The 25,219-nt window shown below is 43.6% G+C and overlaps 1 protein-coding gene across 1 annotated transcript; it reads right to left on the reverse strand.

Annotated features, from left to right (window-relative positions):
• Positions 1 to 4,238: 4,238 nt before the first annotated feature.
• LOC135975374 (uncharacterized) lies at positions 4,239 to 7,171 on the reverse strand. The gene is made up of 2 exons (XM_065566141.1): positions 6,195 to 7,171; positions 4,239 to 5,200 (listed from the first exon to the last, which is right to left on the reverse strand). Exons 1-2 carry the CDS (start codon positions 6,769 to 6,771, stop codon positions 4,725 to 4,727), a joined length of 1,053 nt encoding a protein of 350 aa, XP_065422213.1. The 5' UTR covers positions 6,772 to 7,171; the 3' UTR covers positions 4,239 to 4,724.
• Positions 7,172 to 25,219: the final 18,048 nt, after the last annotated feature.

Below are 25,219 nucleotides of genomic sequence, written 5' to 3' on the forward strand. Positions count from 1 at the left end.
TGTAATTGTATATTGTTATATATTTAATGTTACATCTTGTTAATTTCTTAGCTGATATTTGTATATTATTTGTGTGTGTTTTATGTACGATGTGTGTGTGTGTGTGTGTGTGATCAATGACAAGGCTCAGAATTGGTGTGGAGCCTTGCACAAATCGATTTTGAATTAGGGACTTGCCAGGTCCCTGGTTAGCAGACACCACAGTTTAGTGTTAATTGCCCTAAAATTAGTTAGCATCATTGAAATAGAGTGAGTGGAATTTTTAAAGCCATTTCTTTCTTGGAACCAGGAGACTGCAAAAATTCCCTTGCCTTATTTAATGAAAAATTATGATACTATTATTGCTGTTTTATATGATGGATACATAATTAACAGAGTCCGTAGAATCACTCTTTCCCTGCCCCCACCCCCATTTTGCTGTCCTGCTTCTTTCGGATTATTTTTTCAGAAAAAGATAATGGAATTATATCACATCTTTTGCTCCAATGAAACTGAAAACGATTATTCCTCTCAATAACTGGACCCAACAGTGTCGACCATGTCAGTGAATATTAAACACAAAAAGTACATTTCAGACATACTATGAGTCTGCCACTAAGCCTTTAACTCATTGCTTTGTGAAAAGGAGTAGAGCCGCAGAGTGCGTTAAAAGGAAGCAACAGCTTCTAAAGGCTTTGAATTTCCTAGTTTTCGTTGATTGAAATCAGACCTTTAACATTATTGAAACAGTTTCATTGAACTTCATTTCTATTTTGTTATGCGTTTATGGAAGGTTATGCAATGCTTATTTACCTCTGATAAGCCTCCACCTCCCAAGATGCTGATAGTGATTTGACCACATGGTAGCTTAATTGGATGCTGCCAGAGAAGGCAATGGGAGTCTTGCCTAAATAAGGATCACCAGATGTAGCCCTAGAGGGTTTTGACAGGGTCCATATGTTAAAGAGGGACAGATGCTAATTATTAGTATTATTATTTGAATAGTGCTAGCACCGAGGAGCCCCAGCCATGGACCGGGACCCATTGTGCTAGGTGCGGTACAAACACAGAACAAAAAGATGGTCCCTGCTCCAAAGTGATCAGATTTTCAAAAATGTTCAGTACATTGGGAAGAGAGAGCTTTTGAAAATCTAGCCTTGATTTTCAAAAAAGGGAGCTTGGAGTTCTGAGCTTTTTTGAAAATTGGGCCCTTATTGAGGTTCCAAACTGGGAGCCGAACTCTTTTAAAAATCTAATGCTGGGAGCCAAATTTCCTTAACGTGACTTTTTAAAATTGCCCCCACCTTTTTGCACCTGCATTTCTTCACCTGTAAAACTTTGGTGCATATAAAAAAAACCTTAGGATGCTGCGTGCAAATCATACAGGCAAATCATTCCGTCTGCAAATGTAGTTTGTGCATCCAAATCAGAGCTTTAGTCTGCATGCAAACGCTATCTGTGAAATAAAATCTGGGCAGGCACAAAATCATGGGTGCTATTGCAGAAGTTGCTTTTGAAAGTGTTGTCCATGGTAGATGAGTCATTCATATTATTTTGGGGTACAATAGTTGCAATATAGAAATAATCTGAAAAGGTTAAAGGAGATAGGTGCCCGGCTATTCGAGTGATGAGGGTTGTATAAATGCCTAGGTCGAGCGTGAAGATGGTTATGAAGTGGTAACGGGCTGCTATGTCACAATAAGAATATATGGTAGACTGAAGATGCTTATGAGCATACGGAGACCAATTACAGCAAGTGTTTTCAGTGAAGAAGTCAGATATTTGAACTGGCGTTTCAGCCACTTTTAATGTTTTTTAAGTGAATTCAGTGCTCACAAAAGATATTTCACTGACAGCCTTTAAGGATATTGTCCCCCTCTACAGGCAGTGGCAGTTAAAATATCCATATTCCACCTTCCACACATATTTCAAGCTTGGCCTGGAGGGAATCACCTCTGTATGTGTAAGAGGGCAGGTCAGTCTCTATGTCTAGTCAGTCTTTAGTGTCTCTGCTGAGCCTAATTTCTTATTAGCAGATGCCCTGGATCCACGGATTCCCCGCAAGAATTCAGGGAAACTGCAGCCTAAGTCTCTCTCTCTCTTATTGCCTGTCCCCTCTGTACAGCTGCAAACAGCTGCATCGAAAGCTTTCTGGGGTGAACTGCACAGCATTTTTCCCCTCTTGTTCCATGGGAGGGGGTGGTTTGCTCCTTTAATTGCTCCTTGTTACTTAATCTTCTATTCCTTGCCAGCTGAATGCTGTGAGAACCCAACCCTGTCAAAACATGTGAGCCTTTTAGCATCAGAGTAATGGAACTGGTATAAGCAGTCTTAGGCCTTGTCTACACTACGAGAGTAGTTCGATTTTACTTGCATCGAATTTTTGTAATCGATATTGCAAAGTCGAACGTGTGTGTCCACACTAAGGACAGTAATTCGACTTTGTGCGTCCACACTAACGGTGATAGCGTCGACATTCGAAGCGGTGCACTGTGGTCAGCTATCCCACAGTTCCCGCAGTCCCCTCTGCCCATTGGAATTCTGGGTGTAGCCGGCAATGCCTTCTGGGTAACAAAATGAGTCGAGGGTGCTTTTGGGAAACTGTCGTCATCCGTCCATCACTCCCGCCCTCCCTCCCTGAAAGCGCCGGCGGGAAAACAGTTCGCGCGCTTTTCCAGTCATTGACAGCGCGGACGCCACTGTACTCCGAGCATGGAGCCCGCTGCGACCATCGCTGCAGTTGTGGCCGCTCTCAACGTCTCGCAGCTTATCATAAAGGTTTCCCTGAGGCAGATGCAGAAAAGTCAGGCAAGGAGGCTACGGCACCGCGGTGATGTCCTGAAGTCTGAGAGTAGCACAGACCTGTCAGAAAGCAGGCGACCCAGCGCCGAGGACATCACAGTGGCAATGGGTCATGTTGATGCCGTGGAACGGCGATTCTGGGCACGGGAGACAAGCACTGAGTGGTGGGACCGCATAGTGCTGCAGGTCTGGGATGAATCCCAGTGGCTGCGAAACTTTCGCATGCGGAAGGGAACTTTCCTGGAACTTTGTGAGTTGCTGTCCCCTGCCCTGAAGCGCAGTGACACCCGGTTGCGAGCTGCACTGAGTGTACAGAAGCGAGTGGCCATAGCCCTGTGGAAGCTTGCAACGCCAGACAGCTACCGGTCAGTCGCGAACCAGTTTGGGGTGGGCAAATCTACCGTGGGGGTTGTTGTGATGCAAGTAGCGAAGGCAATCGTTGATGTACTGCTGCCAAAGGTAGTGACCCTGGGAAACGTGGAGGCGATCATAGATGGCTTCGCAGCGATGGGATTCCCAAACTGCGGTGGGGCCATAGATGGAACTCACATCCCTATCCTGGCACCGGACCACCAGGCCACCCAGTACATTAACCGAAAGGGATACTTTTCCATGGTGCTGCAAGCACTGGTGGACCATAGGGGACGTTTTACCAACATCTACGTGGGATGGCCGGGCAAGGTTCATGACGCTCGTGTTTTCAGGAACTCTGGTCTGTTTAGACGGCTGCAACAAGGTATTTACTTCCCGGACCACAAAATAACTGTTGGGGATGTGGAGATGCCTATAGTCATCCTCGGGGACCCAGCCTACCCGCTAATGCCCTGGCTCATGAAGCCCTATACTGGCGCCCTGGACACTGAAAAAGAACTCTTCAACTACCGGCTGAGCAAGTGCAGAATGGTGGTGGAGTGTGCTTTTGGCCGTCTCAAGGGGAGATGGAGAAGCTTACTGACTCGCTGTGATCTCAGCGAAACCAATATCCCCATTGTTATAGCAGCTTGCTGTGTGCTCCACAATCTCTGTGAGAGCAAGGGGGAGACCTTTATGGCGGGGTGGGAGGTTGAGGAAAATAGCCTGGCTGGTGATTACTCACAGCCAGACAGCCGGGCGATTAGAAGAGACCAGCGGGAAGCGCTGTGCATCCGGGAGGCTTTGAAAGCAAAGTTCCTGAGTGAGCAGGGTAACCTGTGATTTTATAGTTTGTGTACTGAGAAGCTAAACCTGCCCCCGTTTCTTTACCCAGGTAATGTTGACTATCCTATCCAGTTACATACCCCCTTCACCCCCCCTCCAACACACGTGTCGAAATAAAAATAGTTCTACTTTGTTAAAGCACACCGTTTTCTTTAATACTGTTTTAGCGGGAATTTTTTAAAACTGGGACGCAGACTGTGGTGCGGGGCGGGTCTAGTGTTGTGATGCGAATGCAGCTTCTAAACTCAAGGATTGACAGGCTCCGCTGCGGTGGGATGCTTGTTTCAACGGAGCCTGTCACCCCTCCTGATCGGGACTGTGTGTATGGGAGGTCTATTTGACTTTGTGGCAGGGGGAGGACGGTTACAGATCCCATGCTGTGTGGCTCTGTGATCCTGTCTAAGGACCGGCGCTTAAGATCTGTAACTGCCCTCCCCCGCCACAAAGTCACAGAGCAACCCACCCCCCCCAACATTACATCAAAACAACCTCCCAGACTAACCGGGGCAACTAGTCACTGCATCACTGCACTGTGTATGTGCCCTGCTGCTGTGCCTGCCCCCGACTATGTACCCTGCCAAAGGAGACTGTCCTGTCCAATTTCCAACCCCCTTTCCCCTCCTCCTCCAAAAGAACATGATTGAAACAGTAGTTAACAGAAACGAATTTTTTATTATCAACTACACATGGCATTGGGAGGTGAAACTTGGACGTGGGCTTGTGTCAGGCGGTAAGGAAAGAACTTTTCAAATTTTGGGAAATGAGAGCCTTCTGCTACTAGAGCTCTCTGCAGGGGTGGAGTGAGAGTTAGCAGGGACTCTGCCGCCTCTCCTTCTTTGCACTTTGGGTGAGGTGGGTATGGGACTTGGTGGCGGGGGAGGGCGGTTAGAGATGGACTGCAGCGGGGCTCTGTCCTCCTGCCTCCGTTCCTGCAGAACATCCACAAGGCGCCGGAGTGTGTCCGTTTGCTCCCTCAGTAGTCCAAGCAGCGTTAGAGTCGCCTGCTGGTCTTCCTGCCGCCACCTCTCCTCCCGATCCATGTTGGCTTGGTGCATTCGGGTCAAGTTCTCCCGCCACTGGGTCTGCTGTGCTGCCTGGGCTTGGGAAGAGGCCATAAGCTCAGAGAACATGTCCTCCCGTGTCCTCTTCTTCCTACGCCTAATCCGCGCTAGCCTCTGGGAGTGTGATTCCAGGCTAGGTTGTGAGACAGTCGCAGACGGGGCTGTGGAAATGGGAAAAAGGGAGTGAATTCCTCTGAAAGATAAATGTAGTTGTGAACAAAGAACATAGTCTTTCTCTGTGAACAAGACCATGCACAGCACCTTTCACATGCGCACTCAGCACAAGGTCGAATTCTCGGCCTTCGCATTCTGTGCCTGGGGTCTTGAACAGCACATTTGAGAAGCGAGGCAGCACAACGGAATTTCTGTTGCAGGCAGACATGGTAAGCCGTACACTTGTGGCAGTTTAAAACTTTTATATTACCACTGGCCTCATTTCACATTTAAATCAATGTCAGTCCCTGCTGCCAGCAATCCGGCAAGCGGGAACTCTGCCCCTGTCCCACCCCCTCGCGGCTGTCCCCGGGAACGATCCCTTTCGGCTGCCCCTCTCCCGCCTCCACCGCGTGGCTGCAAACCAGCGGTTACAGTTCTGTAAAGGAACGGGAAAGCAGTCCCAACACTAACATTCCCCTACCTAATTAAAAGCAGGTCACCATGGCCGACATCACCCTGATGAGGATCTCCGAGAGCGACAAAGAGAGAATGCTCCGGGAAAGCCTCCAAAGACCAGGGCCGTATGCCGCCCTGCTGTGCAGAGCAATGATCCCCGAGTACCTGATAATCTCGTGGCGCGGCAACGTGTCGTACTTCGGAGGACCCAATAAGGCCGCTCTCCCCAAGAACCTCATGCAACGGCTTTCAAGTTACCTCCAGGAGAGCTTCATCGAGATGTCCCAGGAGGATTACTGCTCTATCCCCGCACATATAGACCGCATTTTACTGTAGCTGCAGTAGCAGGGAATACACAGTAGAGCGGCTTGTGCAGGACAATCACTGAAAACCGGACATTGCTAGATTTCTTTTCAAAACTTGCACTGCCCCTTACTAAACCGTTAAGCGCCTAGGGCACACTAATCATGAACAACCCATTCTTTTAATTGTTAATATTCCTGTTTTGTTAAAAATAAATGTTTAGATGTTTACAACACTTACTGGCTGATCCTTCACCAGATTCTGTGTCCGGGGTAATGGCTGGGGACGCTTCGTAGGGGATCTCTGTAAGGGTGATGAAGAGATCCTGGCTGTCGGGGAAATCAGCGTTGTGAGAGCTGCCAACTGCCTCGCCCTCCTCATCTCCTTCCTCATCTTCCCCGTCCCCTAACATGTCTGAGGAACCGGCCGTGGACAGTATCCCATCCTCAGAGTCCACGGTCACTGGTGGGGTAGTGGTGGCGGCAGCACCGAGGATGGAATGCAGTGCCTCGTAGAAACGGGATGTCTGGGGATGGGATCCGGAGCGTCCGTTTGCCTCTTTGGTCTTCTGGTACCCTTGTCTCAGCTCCTTGATTTTCACGCGGCACTGCGTTGCATCCCGGCTGTATCCTCTCTCTGCCATGTCTTTAGAGATCTTCTCGTAGATCTTTGCATTCCTTCTTTTGGATCGCAGCTCGGAAAGCACGGACTCATCGCCCCACACAGCGATGAGATCCAAGACTTCACGATCAGTCCATGCTGGGGCTCTCTTTCTATTCACAGACTGCATGGCCATCACTGCTGGAGAGCTCTGCATCGTTGCCAGTGCTGCTGTGCTCGCCACGATGTCCAGACAGGAAATGAGATTCAAACTGGCCAGACAGGAAAAGGAATTCAAATTCAAATTTTCCCGGGGCTTTTCCTGTGTGGCTGGTCAGAGCATCCGAGCTCGCACTGCTGTCCAGAGCGTCAACAGAGTGGTGCACTGTGGGATAGCTCCCGGAGCTATTAGCGTCGATTTCCATCCACACCTAGCCTAATTCGACATGGCCATGTCGAATTTAGCGCTACTCCCCTCGTCGGGGAGGAGTACAGAAGTCGAATTAAAGAGACCTCTATGTCGAACTAAATAGCATCGCAGTGTGGACGGGTGCAGGGTTAATTCGATTTAACGGCGCTAACTTCGACATAAACGCCTAGTGTAGACCAGGCCTTAGAACCCTACCTGTTGCAATAGATCCAGACTAGGTTTACAATTGAGTTTTGCATTACTGCTAACCATATAGCCATGCTGTGACTGATAAGGAGTATTTCTAGTATTCACTGAATAGAGAAGCTGCCATGATAGAAGGAGCCAGATTCTTTGAAATCAGAGGGCCAAATCCTGGCAGTGTCAACCCAGCCCTACATCCATCCAAGAATATGAAATCGTATTCCATGTAGCCGATGTTTGAGTCTTGCTGAATATATCATGTGCAGAGCTTAAACCTTATTTTTCAGTTAAGGGTTTGTCCCAATGTCCTTAACCAACTTATCCCTTTCCCCGCCACTGTTATAGTGTTCTTTCTGCTGCCCTTACCCCAGAGATGGCTGCATTTCAGTGGAGTTTATGTTTGGGTGCATGTGTAACACACATTACATGAGGGGTGTGTGCATATGGATGTGTCCCCCTGTTCCCTTAGAAGTGAACCAGGACATGCTTATCTATCTTAGATACTTCTGTGGCCCTTCTTACGGTTTCATAGGCTGACGTATTTAACCTCACAATATCCCTGTGAGGTTGGGTAGGGCCATTAACCCTATTTTACAGGTGGGAACGTGAAGCACTGAGAGTCTAAGTGAGTTAACCAAGGTCACACAGGGAGTCTATGGCGAAGAACCTTCTTCCTCCTCCAGTTGCAGCGTTAGTCGAGATTGTTCCATGCTGCAGACCCCAGAACTGCCTTTCCAACTGCCCCGGAGTTAGGAGGACCCAGATCAGTAGTTTTGGGTTCAGCCACTTCTCTCATTTTAATCATGCTTTTCAGTTAGGGGAGATATTTGAAAGTTGTTATCTGGCATTTTCTTCTACAAGATGCAAACGTGCATCAGCAAATAGGGAAATATGATCGTAGGAATTGCCAGACTGGCTCGGACCACTGGTCCATTTAGTCCACTATCCTATCACCAACAGTGGCCAGTACCATCTGATCCAGATCAAGAAACCCTGTCCTAGGCAGTTCTGAGATAAACTGCTCCCTGGCAAAGTTTCTGCCTAACCCTAACTAGTTTTTCATATGTGTTACTGGTTGTAAGCTTTAATCTATAGAAAATGACTGTTATTGCTGATAAGTGACCCCCAGTCTAGCAGATTTCAAAAGCCAACAAATATGCAGTCGAATTGTCTAAGAACATAAGAATGGCCGTACTGGGTCAGACCAAAGGTCCATCTAGCCCAGTATCCTGTCTTCCAACAGCGGCCAATGCCAGGTGCTCCAGAGGGAGTGAACCTAACAGGTAATGATCAAGTGATCATTGATCATGCAATGCCATCCTATGCAAAACTAGGTGTCTATCCTATTCTATTGCTATCCCAGCTCATGCCGATCAGAGGAAAGATTTGTTTTGAACTTAGGTGCCTTTGACAATGTTACCCCATTTCTGGGCTTTTGATAGCTCTACTGGATCTGTGACCTGCTTTAGAGTAAAGAATAAACCATTGCAATAGCTTTTTAAATGCATTTCCAAAAGCAAAGAAGATAAATAGATGAAGCGATTACAACTGCCCCCCTGTGCTTTCCCTCTGGCATAATGAAGTGACTGTAGGTCCCTGTTACCTTGTGCCCGCATGACTCAGGCAGGAAGCTTCCATCAGCAATTTCCAGTCCACAAGCCCCTCTGACCAGCCACCTCCAGCCAACACGTATCACTTCCTTGTGAAGTGAAGGGGAATCTATTTTGTTTGTAATAAAGCTGATTATCATAGATAAATGTATCTAATTAGTCTCATTTGCTGACACACAAGCCTTTAATTGCAAGTTGAATAATTAGACATATCTGCATATGCAAATGCATAGGGTTACACTATGTCAGTCTTTAACATGATTTCTCCAGAGACAAATAACTCTATATTTCAGGAGAGAATATGCTATATTAATTTACATAGACAAATAACTTTATTTAGCATGAGTCACTCTCATGTTTGGTTACATAAAGCAATACGCAAAGAAATCGAAGAGATTTTATGTAGAATGAAACAGCTGGAAGATACTAATTTATGAGGGGGAAATCCTTGCAAACCTTAATGTTTTTCTGTGCAGTCAATGAGTGATGACAGCAGTTAGCGTTTCCCATAATAAAAATCTCATTGCTGGGATGAGACAAAATTGTCACGCTTACTGTTGGATGGGTCACATCTACCTAACCGGGGATAATAGATTGTGGCTTGTAATGCATAACCGTCCTCTCTGCACAGAAGCACTGCAGTAGGAAGGCACTGTACCTTTTAGATTTCTACTACAGAGCATGTCCTATAACACAAACCATTTTTTCTCCCTTCTTTCTTACTGGCATTTCTGCATCCCCCCCCGCCCCCCATGGTGGATTATATGACGTTATGCTTAAACTGTTTGGCCTGTTGTTTGCTAACCAGATGGCCACTGCAGCACTAGCAATGGTCTGCAATTTTGGACCAGGTGCATGCTGGGATATGTGTCCCTCCTCCATCTGGATGCGAAGTGCATACTAATCAGGCAGCAAGATGTTTTTTTTCTTATTTCTAGTAATCCCAACTCCGGGCTAGGGAGTCAGGGGAAAGACTTTTAAAGCAGGCAAGCAGGTTTTCTTGTCATGGTTTCGAACTGTGTTAGTCAGACTAGTGCCTCAAGGATTTTGCATGGGTAAAATCTGAGCTCAGCCATCCGGCATTCAGCAAAGCTGCATGACGGAAAAATACAAATAAATCACCTGGAATCCAATGATATTTTGGTGGTGGCAGGCAGTTTCCCTGCGACAAGACATTTTTATGGAGGTGCCTAACATGGGAATGAAAATTTGCTCAAAAGCCAAATTTCTGTCCAAAGAAACAATGCTTAAAAAAAAAAAAATCCAACCACCACCATCCGCCTTTGCAGCGACTTGCCTTTTTACACTCGCTATTGGCTCCAATTATCTGTCCCACTGATGCAGGATTGTTTCCCCTTTTTCGCTTTGTTGTACTGTACGAGTCATCTCCAAAAGGCACTTAATTATTTTTGAAGTGAGTCCTGATAGTTGAGCACATGGGTTTACGCTGCTACGGATGCTTAATAGTAGAAATATTGCTCTGAAAGAAGGCTGAAGCAAGCTAATTAGGAAGCCGAAGCCTAGGTGGAATTAATGGGGTTGCTAATTATGTCCCTGGTAAGCCTAGGTTGTAGCAATATAAATAGTGTTATTAATGTCCGCACTGTCACTCTGGCCACGTGACAGCCCTGCTCTCAGAAGCTGTTATCTCTTGGGTGGAGGAGGGGGTTGGCTGGAGACCAACTAGTGCATCCCTGCTCCCTGGGTACCCTGTCTGTTCGCTTCATCCCAAGCTTGGCGGCATTTAAAATCAGACTGGGCAACGCTACTGTCGCGAACCAACCGGCCCAGGTAGCAGGGGAGTGGGCTCTAATAGGTCTTTCCCATCTCTAACTTCTATGAGTCTCTGAATTACTGTGGAGCCTTTGCTAGGGTTTATTTGATGGTGATGATTGGGGAAGGGAGGTGGGGGGCTGGGTGGTTGGGAATTTGCATTCCTAACCCGGCAGCTGCCATTCCCACTCCCTTCCTTGCACCCTCCCCACCCCATTCTCCTGCAAGGCAATGAGACATTCAGCTGCACCTCTGCAGTCACATCCTTCCCAAAAGCCTTTGCAGCAGCCCCCTTTTCTGTTTCCATGGCAACTGGAATTGTGATGCTGAGTGGAGCTGACACTGTCCCAATGCAACCTCCCCCCCCCGCCCGCCTTTGTCATGCCTGCAGTTCTCTAAAGGGGACAGCAGAGGGCAGCACCATCTTAGGGCTGCAGAGGGAGAGGCAGCAAGGCGCATCACCCAAATTAGAAACCTTTACCTTGAAATGTAAGGTCTGATCTATTAATGGACTAACATGGATTTATGCATAGCCTGTATGCAGGGAAGCCGTAGAAGGGGCAGGAGCAAGTCTCTTTCTCTGGAAAGCAAGCTCTGGGCCTCCTGACACTTTTTGTTGTGGTTGTAATTTTTATTTTGGAATCTTTCCTCCATAGCCCACTTAACCAAACCAGGGAGGAGGACAAGTCCATTTCTCACAGTGCCAGGATCTGCTCCCATTACGGTTGGAAAAACAATCGCAACAACAGACCATTACAGTTAATTTACAATGGCCTTCCTGCAGTCAACTGTATCATGCGTTTAACAATCAGGAAAGGGGTTTGATAGCAAGGAGCAGTGCTTGGTTGGTGTACGAGGCCAAGGCTTCCAGTATCTGCAGTAGAAAGTCTGAGGTGCTTCTTCACAAGTGACAGTCAATTCCTGGAACATTTATTTATTGATTCAGGGGGGCCAGATGCTGCAGCCTGTCACAGGGCATTTCTTAAACGTCTCTATGACAAATCAAATCGCATCCAGATTTCATACCTTTAATGTAAACATTAGTTTTGAATTCAACAACAGGAGTGGAGTGTACGTTGTGGTTTTTGTTAGGGCCTGCTTGAAAAAAAATCTTTTAAACAATCCCCCTTGTGCTAAAGGAAATAGTCAAATCCGGTATCAGATCAATTTTAACCTTGCAATGAGCGTGATTTTCTTTTGGTGAGGATCACGGATGAACGGGAGGTTGGGTCCACATCGGATTTTATTTGTTAAATATGAACTTTTTCTAGGAAAACAAACAATCTCCCCCCCCCCCCCCCCATCCCAACTACTTTCTGCTTATTGAATTTTAATGACACCCTTAACGCTAAACAAAATAATGCTTCTTTGACCTGACTATTAAGGGCTTCATGACAGAAGAAAGATGGAGAAAATGACTGCCATAAGGCACCAAAATGTCTCCTCTAATTCCACACAGATCATCGTTTATAAGCATACTGAAATAGTCTCACTGAGATTCTGTGTTTTGTTGCCAAGTTTTAAGATTGTGATAGTTCTAAATATTTCTAGAGTACTAGCAGGCTGGCACTGCATGGGTTAACTAGGTAGGAAGGTGGAATCTGCATTTTAAAAAGTCATCAAGCTTCTATGAAATCTCAGTGGAGTGGGATTTGGTGAATTGCACCTCTGAAGGGAAATCTGCCCTACATAGAGTCAAGGATTGTTGTGTAACAGCTTTGAGAGGCAGCAGCAGCACTGTGGTATGACAGAGGAGAGGCTCCTCCCCTCTCTGCCTGGCTTTCTGGAGGATGGAGCTACCCCTTCCTGACAAAGTCCTGGAGAATTCAAATCACTAACCGCAGTGGGAACAAATCCCACGTTCACTGAGAGTCTCTCCAGGGCCGTGCAGGAAATGTGCCACACACCCAGATCTTGGGCCTTCATCCCCTCTGAGATTTCTACGGGGGAGGCATAGCCAGAAAGCCCTATTTATAGCCCAGAACGGATGTTAATCCTGCTTGATACACTGAAATCCTAACCATTGAAATCATCTAGTTGTTCTCTTGCTCCTATAGAGGTAAGGGCCAGACTCTGTACCCACTAAAGCCAAAAGCAAAGCGCCTTTCAAGGATTTGATCCTTAATGAAATCTCCCATGTTGGGCTCTTCCGTCCCTTGCATTTCCTAGCTGTTTAAATATTCTGGGAAGTGCTGACATGGCATAACATGAGACTCTCTGGCAGCAAGCATGATACTGTAATTCACAAAGGAATCATACTTCATTGAGATGTATAATGCCTATAGATTATTTCTCTCTTCCGTGCTCAGTGTTTGCTAATTTCACTTCAGCCTTCGCTCCCCTTCTTTAAGTGGGTGACAGTGACAGATCGATGGTCCCGCCAGCAGGGCTGCGTATTGTTTCTGACACGTATGCACAGCTACGGGTAATGCTCAGTGTGTGACTTTGCACAGCACCACCAAATCTGAAGCCACAGCAAACCACAGCCACAGCAAACCCTTTCCTATCAAAGTTGCATCAGTTTCCCTGAACCAATAGCTAAAGATGAGACTTTTCCCACTGAATTATTAAACATGATTATTGCAGCAGCATCTAGAAGCCTGACCCAGGTCACAGTCCATTGTGCTTGGCAAACAGGTACAAATATGTAGTAAAAGACAGTCCCTGATCAAAGAATTTATAAGCTAAAATAAATTCCACTTTAGCACTTGCACACCAGTAACTGTGCATTTGAGCCATGTATACACACACACACACACACACACACACACACACACACACACACACGTGCACACATCATCAGCTGAACGAATTCCATTTTGAATTAGACTGGCTGTTGCATGCCCCTATGTCTACTTTGACATCCCCCGCCATAGGATTCTTATTATTTTCCTTACTCAAGAAATTGCTGTTCATTGCTTGGGTTGTATAAGCTATAGAAACCATCTTCTCTTTATACCTTTTCTTCACACGACTGGGAAGACTTTAGGGAAGCTGTGTTCAAAAGCAGCACTTTTAGCTGAAACCCACTAAAGCAACATGGCCTACACTGAAAATCTCCATGTACTTTCCACAGATTAAATAAGAAAGACACATTTTCATACGTCTTTCTTTAGGGAATCAGCCCCCCTCCCACTTTATCCTGACACTGTTCAAATCCACCAGGCCTCCCTTTGTGGATCTGAGAGGCTTGCCTGCCTGCCCTGTACACAGAAATATAGCTAGCTAGCTAGAGAAGTATTTCCCCAGCATGGCAAGGCCACAGTGTCTTGTTAAAAATGGGCATGTTGTCCAACCTAGGCAAAGAGAAGGCTCAAACCACATGCTCAGTGAAGCAAGGCTCTTTTTGTTTATCTGTGTTTTGTTTCTTTTAAATGAAGAGTTGATTTCAATGGTCGGTTCCTTTCATAAAAGGCGCAGCATTTTAATGTAGGTCATCCTCATTTGTTCTATAGTGTCTTTGCATCAAGACGACACAGTGCTTTCACAATACAAACAAGTCCAAGGAATAGACTAAACAAATTAGCTATAATGTAATTAAAACAGATGACTGATTAGCATTTCTTTTCCCAGCCTGCTTTAAAATAGCTATCTTGGTGTTTATCTTTTCCTGATTTTTGGCTTCTGTGAATTGCTTAGAAAGATAAAAGGATCTCCTAGCGTGGCTAATGCTATCAGTTTGTCCTCTGCCATTGAAAACCCTCTTCTTTTACACAAGGTCAAATGCAGTTCTCAGTCCCACCAGGGTTAATCTGGCTAAACCCATTGGATTTACTCTAGATTAACCCTGTTGTAACTGACAGGCTATAGAACTACTATGATATCTCATAGTATTGTATCAGATATCAAGGGCTCCTTGTGAGGAAGCTACATGTTAGGAGTTGAAAGACACCCAAAATAGCAAAATGAATCTTCCTCACTCCTGGCAAGCAATACTGGTTAAAGATAATCAGCTACACCAATGAAAATCCAAAGGGCATCCACTGATTTTGATGGACTCCCTATGGATTTTATAGCTGCAGACTTGAAAACAGAATGTGGGCCACAGATTTTTTTTTCTATTTCCTCTTTTTCAATGGCAACACTCTTTCTCCCCATATGAATTAAAACCTTACCTAATGGATGTAAGGAAAAAGATTCCCACAGACTATAATATTATATAGCCTAGTATTTACCTCATGTAAATACGGAATCGTAATGCCGAACCACCAGAAAAGTTGTCCTTAACAAAATCAAATCCACTCCTCCTTTTCTGACACCCTGGCTGCGTCTGGGTTCTCATTGTGAAATTCATCAAGGTTCTATTCTATTCTATTCTATTCTATTCTATTGGTTCTTCTACTATTCTTATGACCATATTATCTGAGCGCTTTCCAGTTGTACATTAAGTAACATAGCTTACATCCGTCATGTGAGGTTTGTTCTTTTGCTCACTGTGTATGGAGTGTTTTGTTTTGGTAGGGTTTTGCTGTGGGGGATTTTTTTCAACCATTCAGACTCTATCCTTGCTGCCTTGGCCAGGATGAAAAATCCATGTAAGAAAAGTCCCATAGGAAACATTTCCCCACCTGCTGAACATTTCCTGGCGGACTTCTCATTGTTTAATATTTCCCCCTGCCCTTCTCTGTGTGGGGCTTTGCCTCCACAGGCCCAAACTGAGACTTGGTATTTGACAACCTAGAACCAGAGAGATCGTCACAGGCAATCAGTAAAAGCTTGGAATCTGACTGATACATGGAAAAATATCACCCTGTGTGGCCATGTTCTCTGCAGGGAGAAGCGAGTGGAAATATACAAGACACCATCACCGCAATCTCCATGCAAAGCGGCCAATATTTCTGGGCACATCAGGCAGCTAGTTAGCCACTTAAGCAGAAATCCCTTTTGTGCCTGATCCTGCACCATTGAGATCAGTGGGCGCTTTAGCATTGACTTCAATGGGTACAGCATCAAGCCCTGTGTGTGTGTGTGTGTGTGTGTATGTGTGTGTGTATAATAATAATAATAATTGACTTGAGCTGGATGCTGGAAAATATGGAACGTGAAGTCTAGTGCACAGTTCACTCTTTTGACCTGAGCAAGGACTGCAGGAGCTGGCCTGCTATCCAATCCAATCCATGTTTCCGCCCCCTCTTCATGTTCTTCACAGGGCTGGTGAGAAAGTTTACGCCACTTCCCTTCTTGTTTACATCTTTATCTGATCTGCCTGAGTCAGAGCGTCAGTGGCGCTGGTATTCTTTAACTTGCATGGGAGTGTAACATCCTTTATGTGATCCAGACTAAAACGCTCGCCTGTCACTGCCTAAAGCCCTCTCTGGCTCTCTCATCAATATTTCAACTTAATAGTCAATTCCTGCCCCCCTTCCTTTTCGCAGGCTGGGTCATAAAGAAGGCTGATTTAAAAGAAAAGAAAAGAAAAGAAAAGAAAACTAACCCAAAGACGTGTCATTGTACTAAGTGCTTTCAAACCTTCCACGATGTCACTGTGTCACAATTTCAGTTCATTAGGCGGTGCAGGGAAGATTCTGTGACATCAAAGCCCTCCTTTTCCCTATAGAAACGGGAACGGCTCTTTTGATCTCAGCCCCCCATATCTCTCCTCCCCCCCCCGGATTAATATTTACTTGCACAACTGAAACCTGCAGGGGACCCTGCCCTTGATTCCTCCATACGTTCTAGGGCTGTTTTAGTTGCTTTCCTGACTTTTGGAAGAGAGTGGTATTTTTGTTTTTGTTTCCCTGTTCATTTTGCCCTCTGCATCTCTAACCCAGCAGGAGAAAAAGACCCAACCCATCCCCGAGTCAACCAGTCACTTTGAAGCTTGCCACAATCCAACGTTTTTATTTTTGGGGACCCAGCCAGCTGTTTGTTTGAATCCCTGGCTTATACTGAGTCAAGGAGATAATCTCTCAGGCCCCATGTGCTTAATCTGTTAGCTGCTAATGTTGCATGAGATATCAAAATGGTCCCTTCTCCCATGGGTTGCCAGGGTATTTATAGCTTAAAACAGAGGTTTACAATAGAAACTCGATTTTCAGAGTTGCACAGGGTGTGTTTGTAAAATGACAAAAATTCTCATTGACTTGAATGGGGATGTTGTGATTGTAATTCAATGCAGCAATGTGACAATGGCGTTTGTGTACTAGGAGTATGTCTTCTGATAGGTAGCAACACAGAAACAACTTGGTTTCTAGTTAGATCTTGTTCAGGATCCCTATTGCCTAATACTAAAGCTCAGAGGCTCAGATGCTATTTATATCTGAGCTTCTGAGCTCTGGCATTAGGCAAAAGGAATCCTAAACAAGCTCTAACTGGAAACCGAGTTGTTACTGGAGTTCTGTTACTTTAGAAACCAGTTGTTATAGCTGAGCAAGGTAATGGCCTTGCAAATATACAGTATACTCCCTGAGACAAGTACAGATACAGAGTACACAAGTGCAGGTGCAGGCCAAACTTAGCACAGGTGTGGAGCACTGATCTTTCATATGAAAGAGAGGCGTGGATCAGGGTCCAGATCCTGAAGCCAATTAGAGCCAATTGATTTGGCTCAGTGAGTGCTAGATACATGACAAAATGGACCAAAAATGAATTCAGTTCAGCAACGTGGCATTTCTTAAGCGATTCTGTAAGAATAATTTCCCCAAAGAGGTTTCAAGTGGTTAAGCATTAAAAGGGGGAAAAGAATGCTAGAACATGACTGCAAAGTCTATACCTGCCCATCCTTCATTCAAGCACTGCATATTTAGGATGTATCCTGGTGTGGATGCTAAATAAAAACATGGGGTTGGCAGGTCAATTTCTTCTGTGTTGTTATTGTCTTTAAGTAAATAGACAGCCTCGTGCCGAAGGTCTATTCTATGTCATTCTACGTAGGTTCTTATACCACGGTCCTCACTGCAGTATCTGGAAGGTATTTACAGCTGCCTGTCCTAAAACCACAGGCACTTGTCCAGAGAGGGATAACGAGTGGTGTTTTAAAATGGATTGTTTAGCATGTTTTTAAACACCACTTGCCACCAAGCATGGAGAAAATCAGCGATGTTCAAAATATAGGAGCTCATTGTGGTCAGCTCCACTCCTCAGGAGGGAATCACCCGACATTGCTGTGTTCTGAGCCATTTTTCTACACCCGGCTTGAAAACTTTCTGGCATACAGATTGTTACTAATAATGACACATTATCAGTTCCTCTTTTTTCTCTGCATTTCCCCCCTGCTGTTTCGGGGGTTAAGCGTCCTTGATTTTCTGTGGCTGACAACACCACCTCATATACTATTTATCTTGTCAAAACTCTCTCCCTCTGCCCTAAGCTCCCATTTTGTTCTCATTAATAGCGATTATGAAAAACGGGGCTAAATACTTACTTTCAGATGATTTATCCAAATGTTGAACTGCATAATTGGGGAAGCTAAGACATTATCTCTTCAGATTCTGTCAAGACTCAATTTCTGCATTTGATTTAATTTTTAAACTCATGACCCATAACAGTACATATACTTATTGCTGTGATGGTGGTGTGGCTGAACAATATATCTATCAGTCAGAAAGGGGAAGGTGCATATAATTTATCAGAATTTAAACAGTCAGCCTTTTTTAAAGAACACTTCCTTTCCATGCAGTAATTAACATTAAGCATCAACAGAAAGGAAATTCAATTGGAAAGAAAGCCCTCACAGATGTAAAGAAGATAGTAAATAGCTGGCATCCAACTCTGATTTTACTTTTACTGGCAGAAATGACACATGAACAAATGTGTTGTGTTGTTAGAACATAGAAATTGAATGTATCATTTTAGCAGCCGATCCAAGTCCATTGAAGTCAATGGAAAGGTTACCATTGACTTCAATGGGCTTCGGATCATTCGTAATGCAGTTTTATATTTGCAATGGTGTAGGAGCTGAGGACCCTGACAAAAAAGTTTATAACTGTCTGCTTGCTTAGCATCTACTTGCCTGCATTCTCCTCTGCTTTCCATTTACATTATTAATTGCTTTCCTATAAAGTGTGTCAGTGCACAGTTAGAGAAAAATGGGCTGTCTTTTTTGAGCATATGTGTGTATATACACACTCACGCTCACACACACATACACAGAGTGTGTGTAGCTGTGTGTGTATCACTGGGCATCTGACTTTTTGTGTATCCCTGTCCATCTTTCTAACCCAGCAGTTCACTCTTGATTTCCTCAAATGACTTTTGCCTTGCTCTGGCTCTGGTCTCCAGCTGAATGCAGTTGCTTATCCTCAGTGAACTGTCTTGATCAGACGTATTTTCAACATACAGCTAAAATCAAGATGAAGAGTCCCATTGACTTCAACAGCAGTTTTGCCTGAGTGAAGATTGTTAGCACTAATCAGTGAGCTAAGTAGTGAAGCTTTTTTTTTTAACAAACTATGCCACTGAATCCTTGTCACCAGCAATACCACACTGCTCTCCAAATCAATGCTGACACAGTGTTGAAATTGTTAATAAAACAAATAATCAAGCTGCTAATATCTGCAAGCACCATTTTGGAAAAAGATAATAGACCAACCATCAGGGAGTACAGTTAATGTATAAAACAATTACTGTAGTCAAATGCTTAAATAAGAGCCATAGTGGTAGCAAATGTGTTACTGTACAGGAAAGTAGTTTACAGTACACATGATATTTCATTTGCAATTTGTAGCAGCACTGAAATCAAACAGAAGAAATTCTAAGATGCAACTTGATCTATCAATCTACTAGTTTTCCCTAGCAGCCTTTTTCCTTAAGCTGAAATATGCCATGTACACACACACACAACACGATTTTTACTTGTTATCCCTGGTTGCAGAAAGTAATATAGTTATTTAAAGCACACCCAATTACTGCTAGCTTGTTCCTGTCAGTAGTTGTCTTTCTTTTAAATACACATGCAGCAATCAGTCAGAAGAGATTTCTTTTATGTAGGCATTTTAAACAAGACTCTCATTGCCATTTCTGATGAGGATCTAACTGTTAATCTTTTATCTTGCAGTCAGCCATATGACTTTGCGATGATTCTTCCCTGCTTGCGAGATTCCTGCAGTAAACAATAAGACTATATTTTTAACACATCATGCATTTAAGATGGAGGCAATAATTCAGATTCCAGTTTTGCGAGCATTTGGTGGATTTGACCAGCTTTAATTGCTACAAAGTTTTTCCTTTTATTCTGTTATCACCCGATCCTTGCACTCTGCTTTGCAGAAATGGTTAGAATTTTTCATTTTCTGTTTAATCCAAGTTCCTCTGTTGCTTGTGAGGAGGGACACCATAACAAGAACCAAAAACGTGGCAAAAGGAACAATGGTGAAAGGAAAACTGTGGGTTTGGATCCACTGTTAAACTAGTTGCAACCAAGAACTGTGATTGTTGTTCAGAAAGTTATATGGGCAAGTTTTCTCTCTAAGAAAGGATTTTGCCAAATTTTGTCTTAGTTTAACTATGGGGTGGAGACATAAGCACATCTTTTTCTATTTTTAATTTTGAATGGTCAATTTTTCATTGAAATTTCAAAATTTGGTTCAGCTCTTCTATGCATAATAACTGTCCATTATGGGCTGGATTTTTATTTTCCATACACTTGTGTAAATCAGAAGTCAGTGAAGTTACACCAAATTGGGCATAAACGAGAGGAGACATGGTGGCGCAGTAGCAATGTCTATTGTTAAGGTTGCCTAACATTTTCCAATAGAAACCCTTTGTTTTCCATTGCTTATAACTTTGACAAATGCTAGCCTGAAGTCTGAGCAAAACGGGTGCAGTTATTTCTCAAAACAAGGCTAATGAAAAATAGGCAGCTTTGCTGATGTTAAAAAAAAAGTTCTGGCTTATTTTTGAATAGCTTTGAACTATATATATATATAGAGAGAGAGAGTTGCACTCTGTATAGGGATACACAGTAGCATACAGTGTTGTTGTCTATGGGTGTTGGATTAAGCTCTTTCTGCAGTATTCCCTTTTAGTACCTATAGGCAATACCTTTAATGCCACAAATACTGAGGTTAACTGCAAATTCTTATTTAGTTATCTAAGCCAAGTGACAAGCTTCTAGGCACCACGGCTGAATATCCACATAGAAAAGCGGCAAGGGGTGAGGGAAGAGGGAGAGAATTTGTAGAGTTGTAGTGAGAAACCCTTATTCACAATGGCCCGCAAGATCAAGAGATCCAGTGATTTGCCTGGGAGAACACAAACAGCCACTGGCTAAACCTTGATTTAAACCAGAAGGGCCCAATCCATTCTCAGTGAAACATCACTGCCTCCAGTTGAATTACATCAGGGATACATGTGGCCCAAGATGTTTAGTTCAATGGCCATTGTTATATGTTGGGTCCATTAGGGCTGCTAACAGTGTTTTATTATATCCCTTGTCCTTTTTTTGTTTAATACTTAGACATTAAAGTGTCAGCATCAATTAGATTAGTTATTATCTGTGCATATGTAAAAGAGGCTTAACTATTAGAAGGAAAAAGGAATTGCTCAGGGCTTGACCTGTTTATGATGTTTGTCAATAAAACCTTAACTCACAAAACAGTTGTCACATTGATTTTTGGTGCTTTTTTTATGACATGGCGTCTAAGCAGCAAGTGTCATTGGCCTGTTTTAAATGAGCAAATATAGCTCATTTATTATTATTAATAATAAGATAACTGGCTTGAAGAAAATGATGCCTACCATGGACTGATTTTAAAATAGACAATGAAAGAATATAATTTTATTTATATTTAAACAATATTTGCTGGGCGCCCAATTTCAGAGAAGGAGCCATTCACAAATGTAAATAAGAGACTCAACAATACATATCTTTATTTTACTTCACAGGCTTTTTATTTATTTTCATTGCCATCATGCAGCATCTTAATTATTTGCATCAGTGCTCTGATGTGCCATTTTAACATAAATTAACCCCCCCCCACACACACATTGGTAGTTTGTTAGGGAAAGGCCCAAGTTCCCTTTAGCATGGAAGGTCAATAGGTCATAACTTGTGATTTTGAACCTAAGCCAGTCCGAATTTAGGGATAATTTTCTGTTTCTTTAGTTGAACTGTTTCCATGAGATCGTCAGAGAATATAAAACTGATCCACTGCGCACAGCAACTTGGAAAACAAAATATTGTCAGATCTACTATCTAGGCCCCCAGGAATGAGATATGTGAAAATTGCTAAACAATAGCACCCTATATTTAATCTAAAGCTGTCTACAATATTAGATTTTAGATAACTAAAACAAGCAAGGAAAATAATGTTGAGGAAATTAATTATTTTTGTTATTAGAAATCAGCTTTCATTTGCAATGTGCAATATATTTTCTCCTCAAATTCTGTTTCTCAAACTACTATTGACAAAATACTGATTTGCTTCTCCAGATCTCAAACAACTTCAGCAATATTTGCCTGGGACAAAAGGTTAAGGTTTTACATTACAATCTGTAAACAAGTGGATTTTTTATTCTCTTGATCTCTAGCAGGTCACAGCTTATATTTAATGGCATCTAAATAGTCCTTTGTAGAGCACATGAAGGCTTGGTTGAAATAATCAGTAACTATATTTCTGATTTGTGTTTAACTTGCTTTAAGGAAACATTTGGTCTTTTCCCCTCTAACAATGAGTTGTTATGTATATAAGGGGCCTGATTCAAAGCCTATTCAAATCATTTTGAAGTCTCCTATTGATTTCAATGGGATTGGGATCAGACCTGTAATAACCACCAATAAATACCCTGTAAATCATGGAAGAAAATGTAGAGCAATACTAGAACGTACCTCGAGCTTTCTGCTTATACAACAGTGCTTTCGCTGGAGAGCGTTCGAAAGGAAACAGTCTGAAGTAGGCCAAAAAAGGGGACGTGGCATGCTGCATGCATCAGTTCATTTTTAACTTAACTGCCTCACCAGCTCCTGGGAGTGATACCCTTGTGCTTCACATCACCAAAACCATCTGCTATAGTTGTGCCTAGAATCGCCGAGTCCTCTGGAGGCAGCAGGGGGGAAAAAGGCAAAGTGAAATTCTGCCATGGAAATAATGATATTAATAACAACAAAATCTTTAACCCATTCAAACCTGGAAAAAGTTTTTGCAATACAAGTCCACTTTGCCTACAGGGCTTCTGACAGATTGGACCACCCGCCCCTTGAGAAAGCACTGAAGCGAGTTGGTGTGTTGATGTTATCCAGGATTTTAGAGCAAGTAAACTCAAATCAAAAATGCCAATAAAGAAGTTAAATTCAGTGTCAGAATCTAATTATGAGTCACAGCAAGAAATGATCATAGTTGTTTTTAGCAGTAGCGTTATGGACTATGGATGTGTCAGCACTGATAGGAGGTTATGATGGAACTATTTCACACACACACACACACACACACACACACACACACACACACACACACACACACACACACACGATTTGCTCAACTCTCTCCATTGTGCGTAAGTAACAAACATTGAGCTATGGAGGTTTTTACATGATGAATCTATTCTCCCAACAGTACTGAGGCATAGCTCCCATTAACGTTAATGGCGGTTACACATGTGCATAGTATGAATGGGACTCACATCTGCATACTGCAGGGAAGCATCGCCCTCCGCAATACCTGGGGAAAGTGTGGTGAGTAAAAGATGAACTAGCAACCTTTAGTTCTGGATTTACTGCCTTTGGTGATCCTAAGCCAACCCTTTAACACTACAGCATTTGAATGTAACTTTGGGGATTAATAAACTATAGAAGTCGAGCCCTTTACTGTCAGGAATATAGTAGATGTTAACAGCACTAAAACTAACATTCATAAAACATGGAGGAAACCACTTCATCTAGCTAAAGAACAGGCTCCAAGTTTAATTCTTTGTAAAATAATGCAGACATTGCTTTGCTGTTCAGGATCTCAGGGAGTTAAAATGAAACAAACCTCCTCATGCATTTTATGTCACAACTTTCCGTGTGTGTGTGTGTGTGTGTGTGTGTGTGTGTGTGTGTGTGTGTGAGAGAGAGAGAGAGAGAGAGAGAGAGAGAGAGAGAGAGCAAGCAAGCCAAGTTCTTTTTTAGCTCTACCCTTTTGAAAACTGCTGGTTAAAGATAAACTAAAATGCCAGAACTGAAATTGCCCACGTTAGCCCCTAAGGCAGCCTGCCCTGTCATCTTTCATTAGACACTGATAGACCAAAAGCCCAAGGCATAGTGAAAGCTGGTTCGTAAGAAAGGGCTTGGAGCCAGGATCTGCATCTCAGTGCTGTAATCTTGCATCTCTGTCCTTTTAGGTTTGAGCTGAGCAATACTTTTTTGGACACGTCTGCTTTCATACTGCAAATTTCAGTCTTAAAATCAATGGTAAATTGTAATACAGCGTTCCATAGAGTCTTAAATTGTCATGACAAACGGTTGCATATTTTCAGAGGCATCTGATGGCTTTGTCCTGTGTCAGACCTTAGATCATGGACTAGAGATGCTCAGCGCCAATGGCATGATAAATACGATTGTGAGATGTGTAAGTCTAACATCCTTTATATATTAAAAAACCTTTTAAAAATCAAATAATCTTCCCCCCAGAGGAATGCTGTTTGTTCACGCTGATTCTTCAGTTGTTTAGAGGTGGGTGCTCTTGCCTTGCGGCTTTCACTGCATGGGCCATGGGCAAAGTGAAGCTCAGAGATGAAAATATTTTGTCTAAAATCATGTCTGTTCAGAGAGAGCTTTATAAAACCTAAAGGTCAGTGACTTTCCAGCATCCCTTCACTCTGCATTTGAACTGGAGCTGTACTATGGTTCAGAAAATTGTGGCAGCCCCGATCTAGCTGCTCTAAGATAGGCTGGCTACTTTACTAAAGCAGGGGGGTCAGGAACCTTTTTAAGGGAGTGAAGCAAATCTAATCCACATTGATATGGAGGACATTGGATTGAGCTGCTTTCGAGGTTGTGCGCCCCCCAAGGGCAATCTTCTCGCCCCTGATCAGAGGCATGGGCCGTGGAGGATAGAGGAAGGGAAGAAGCATAAAAGCACTTGGCTTGACTCACACAGAGAAATGGTTTAGATGTAGAAAAAAAAACATTTAATGTGGGGAAAGGGGCTGATCAAAACAAAGGTTTTATGGAACAGAATGTCAGTTAACCTGGCATTTATATGGCATCCTGTATTAGGATAATTTGCCAGTGGGAAGTTCGGTAAAAATGCAGGCAAGTGTGCCAAGGCCAACCAAGACCACGGGGCCATTTCACAGTGTGAGAGGGGGGCATTGTGGAATACACCCCCAGGCCAATGTGGAAGCTTTAAAACCGTGCTTGGATTTTCTAACAAGTAGAATTACAGAGTATCTTCCATTTTGTTCAGGTGAATTTACTACTGATGAAAGGTGGTGAGTTGATGGCTGAAGCAACTGAAATCTTCTTTTGATCTACAGAACAAGTCAAGCTCAGGGTCAGGTCTCTGTCTTGTTCTACCATCAAGCCAATGTGCCTTAACCCATTTCTGGGAGTCTCTATAGGAGTGGAAGAGAGGTAATTTAGTCTCTAGCCATAGACTCAATGAGGCCAGGATTTCATCCACAGATTTTTAAGGCTAGCAGGGCATATTGTTGGCATTTGGCTGGACCGCCTGACTAGCACAGACCACAGAATTTTACCAGGTAATTCCTCCATTAAACCCAATAACTTGTGGCTGAAGGACAACATCGTT

Source organism: Chrysemys picta, chromosome 13, assembly GCF_011386835.1.
Source record: "Chrysemys picta bellii isolate R12L10 chromosome 13, ASM1138683v2, whole genome shotgun sequence".
Classification (NCBI taxonomy): Eukaryota; Metazoa; Chordata; order Testudines; family Emydidae; genus Chrysemys; species Chrysemys picta.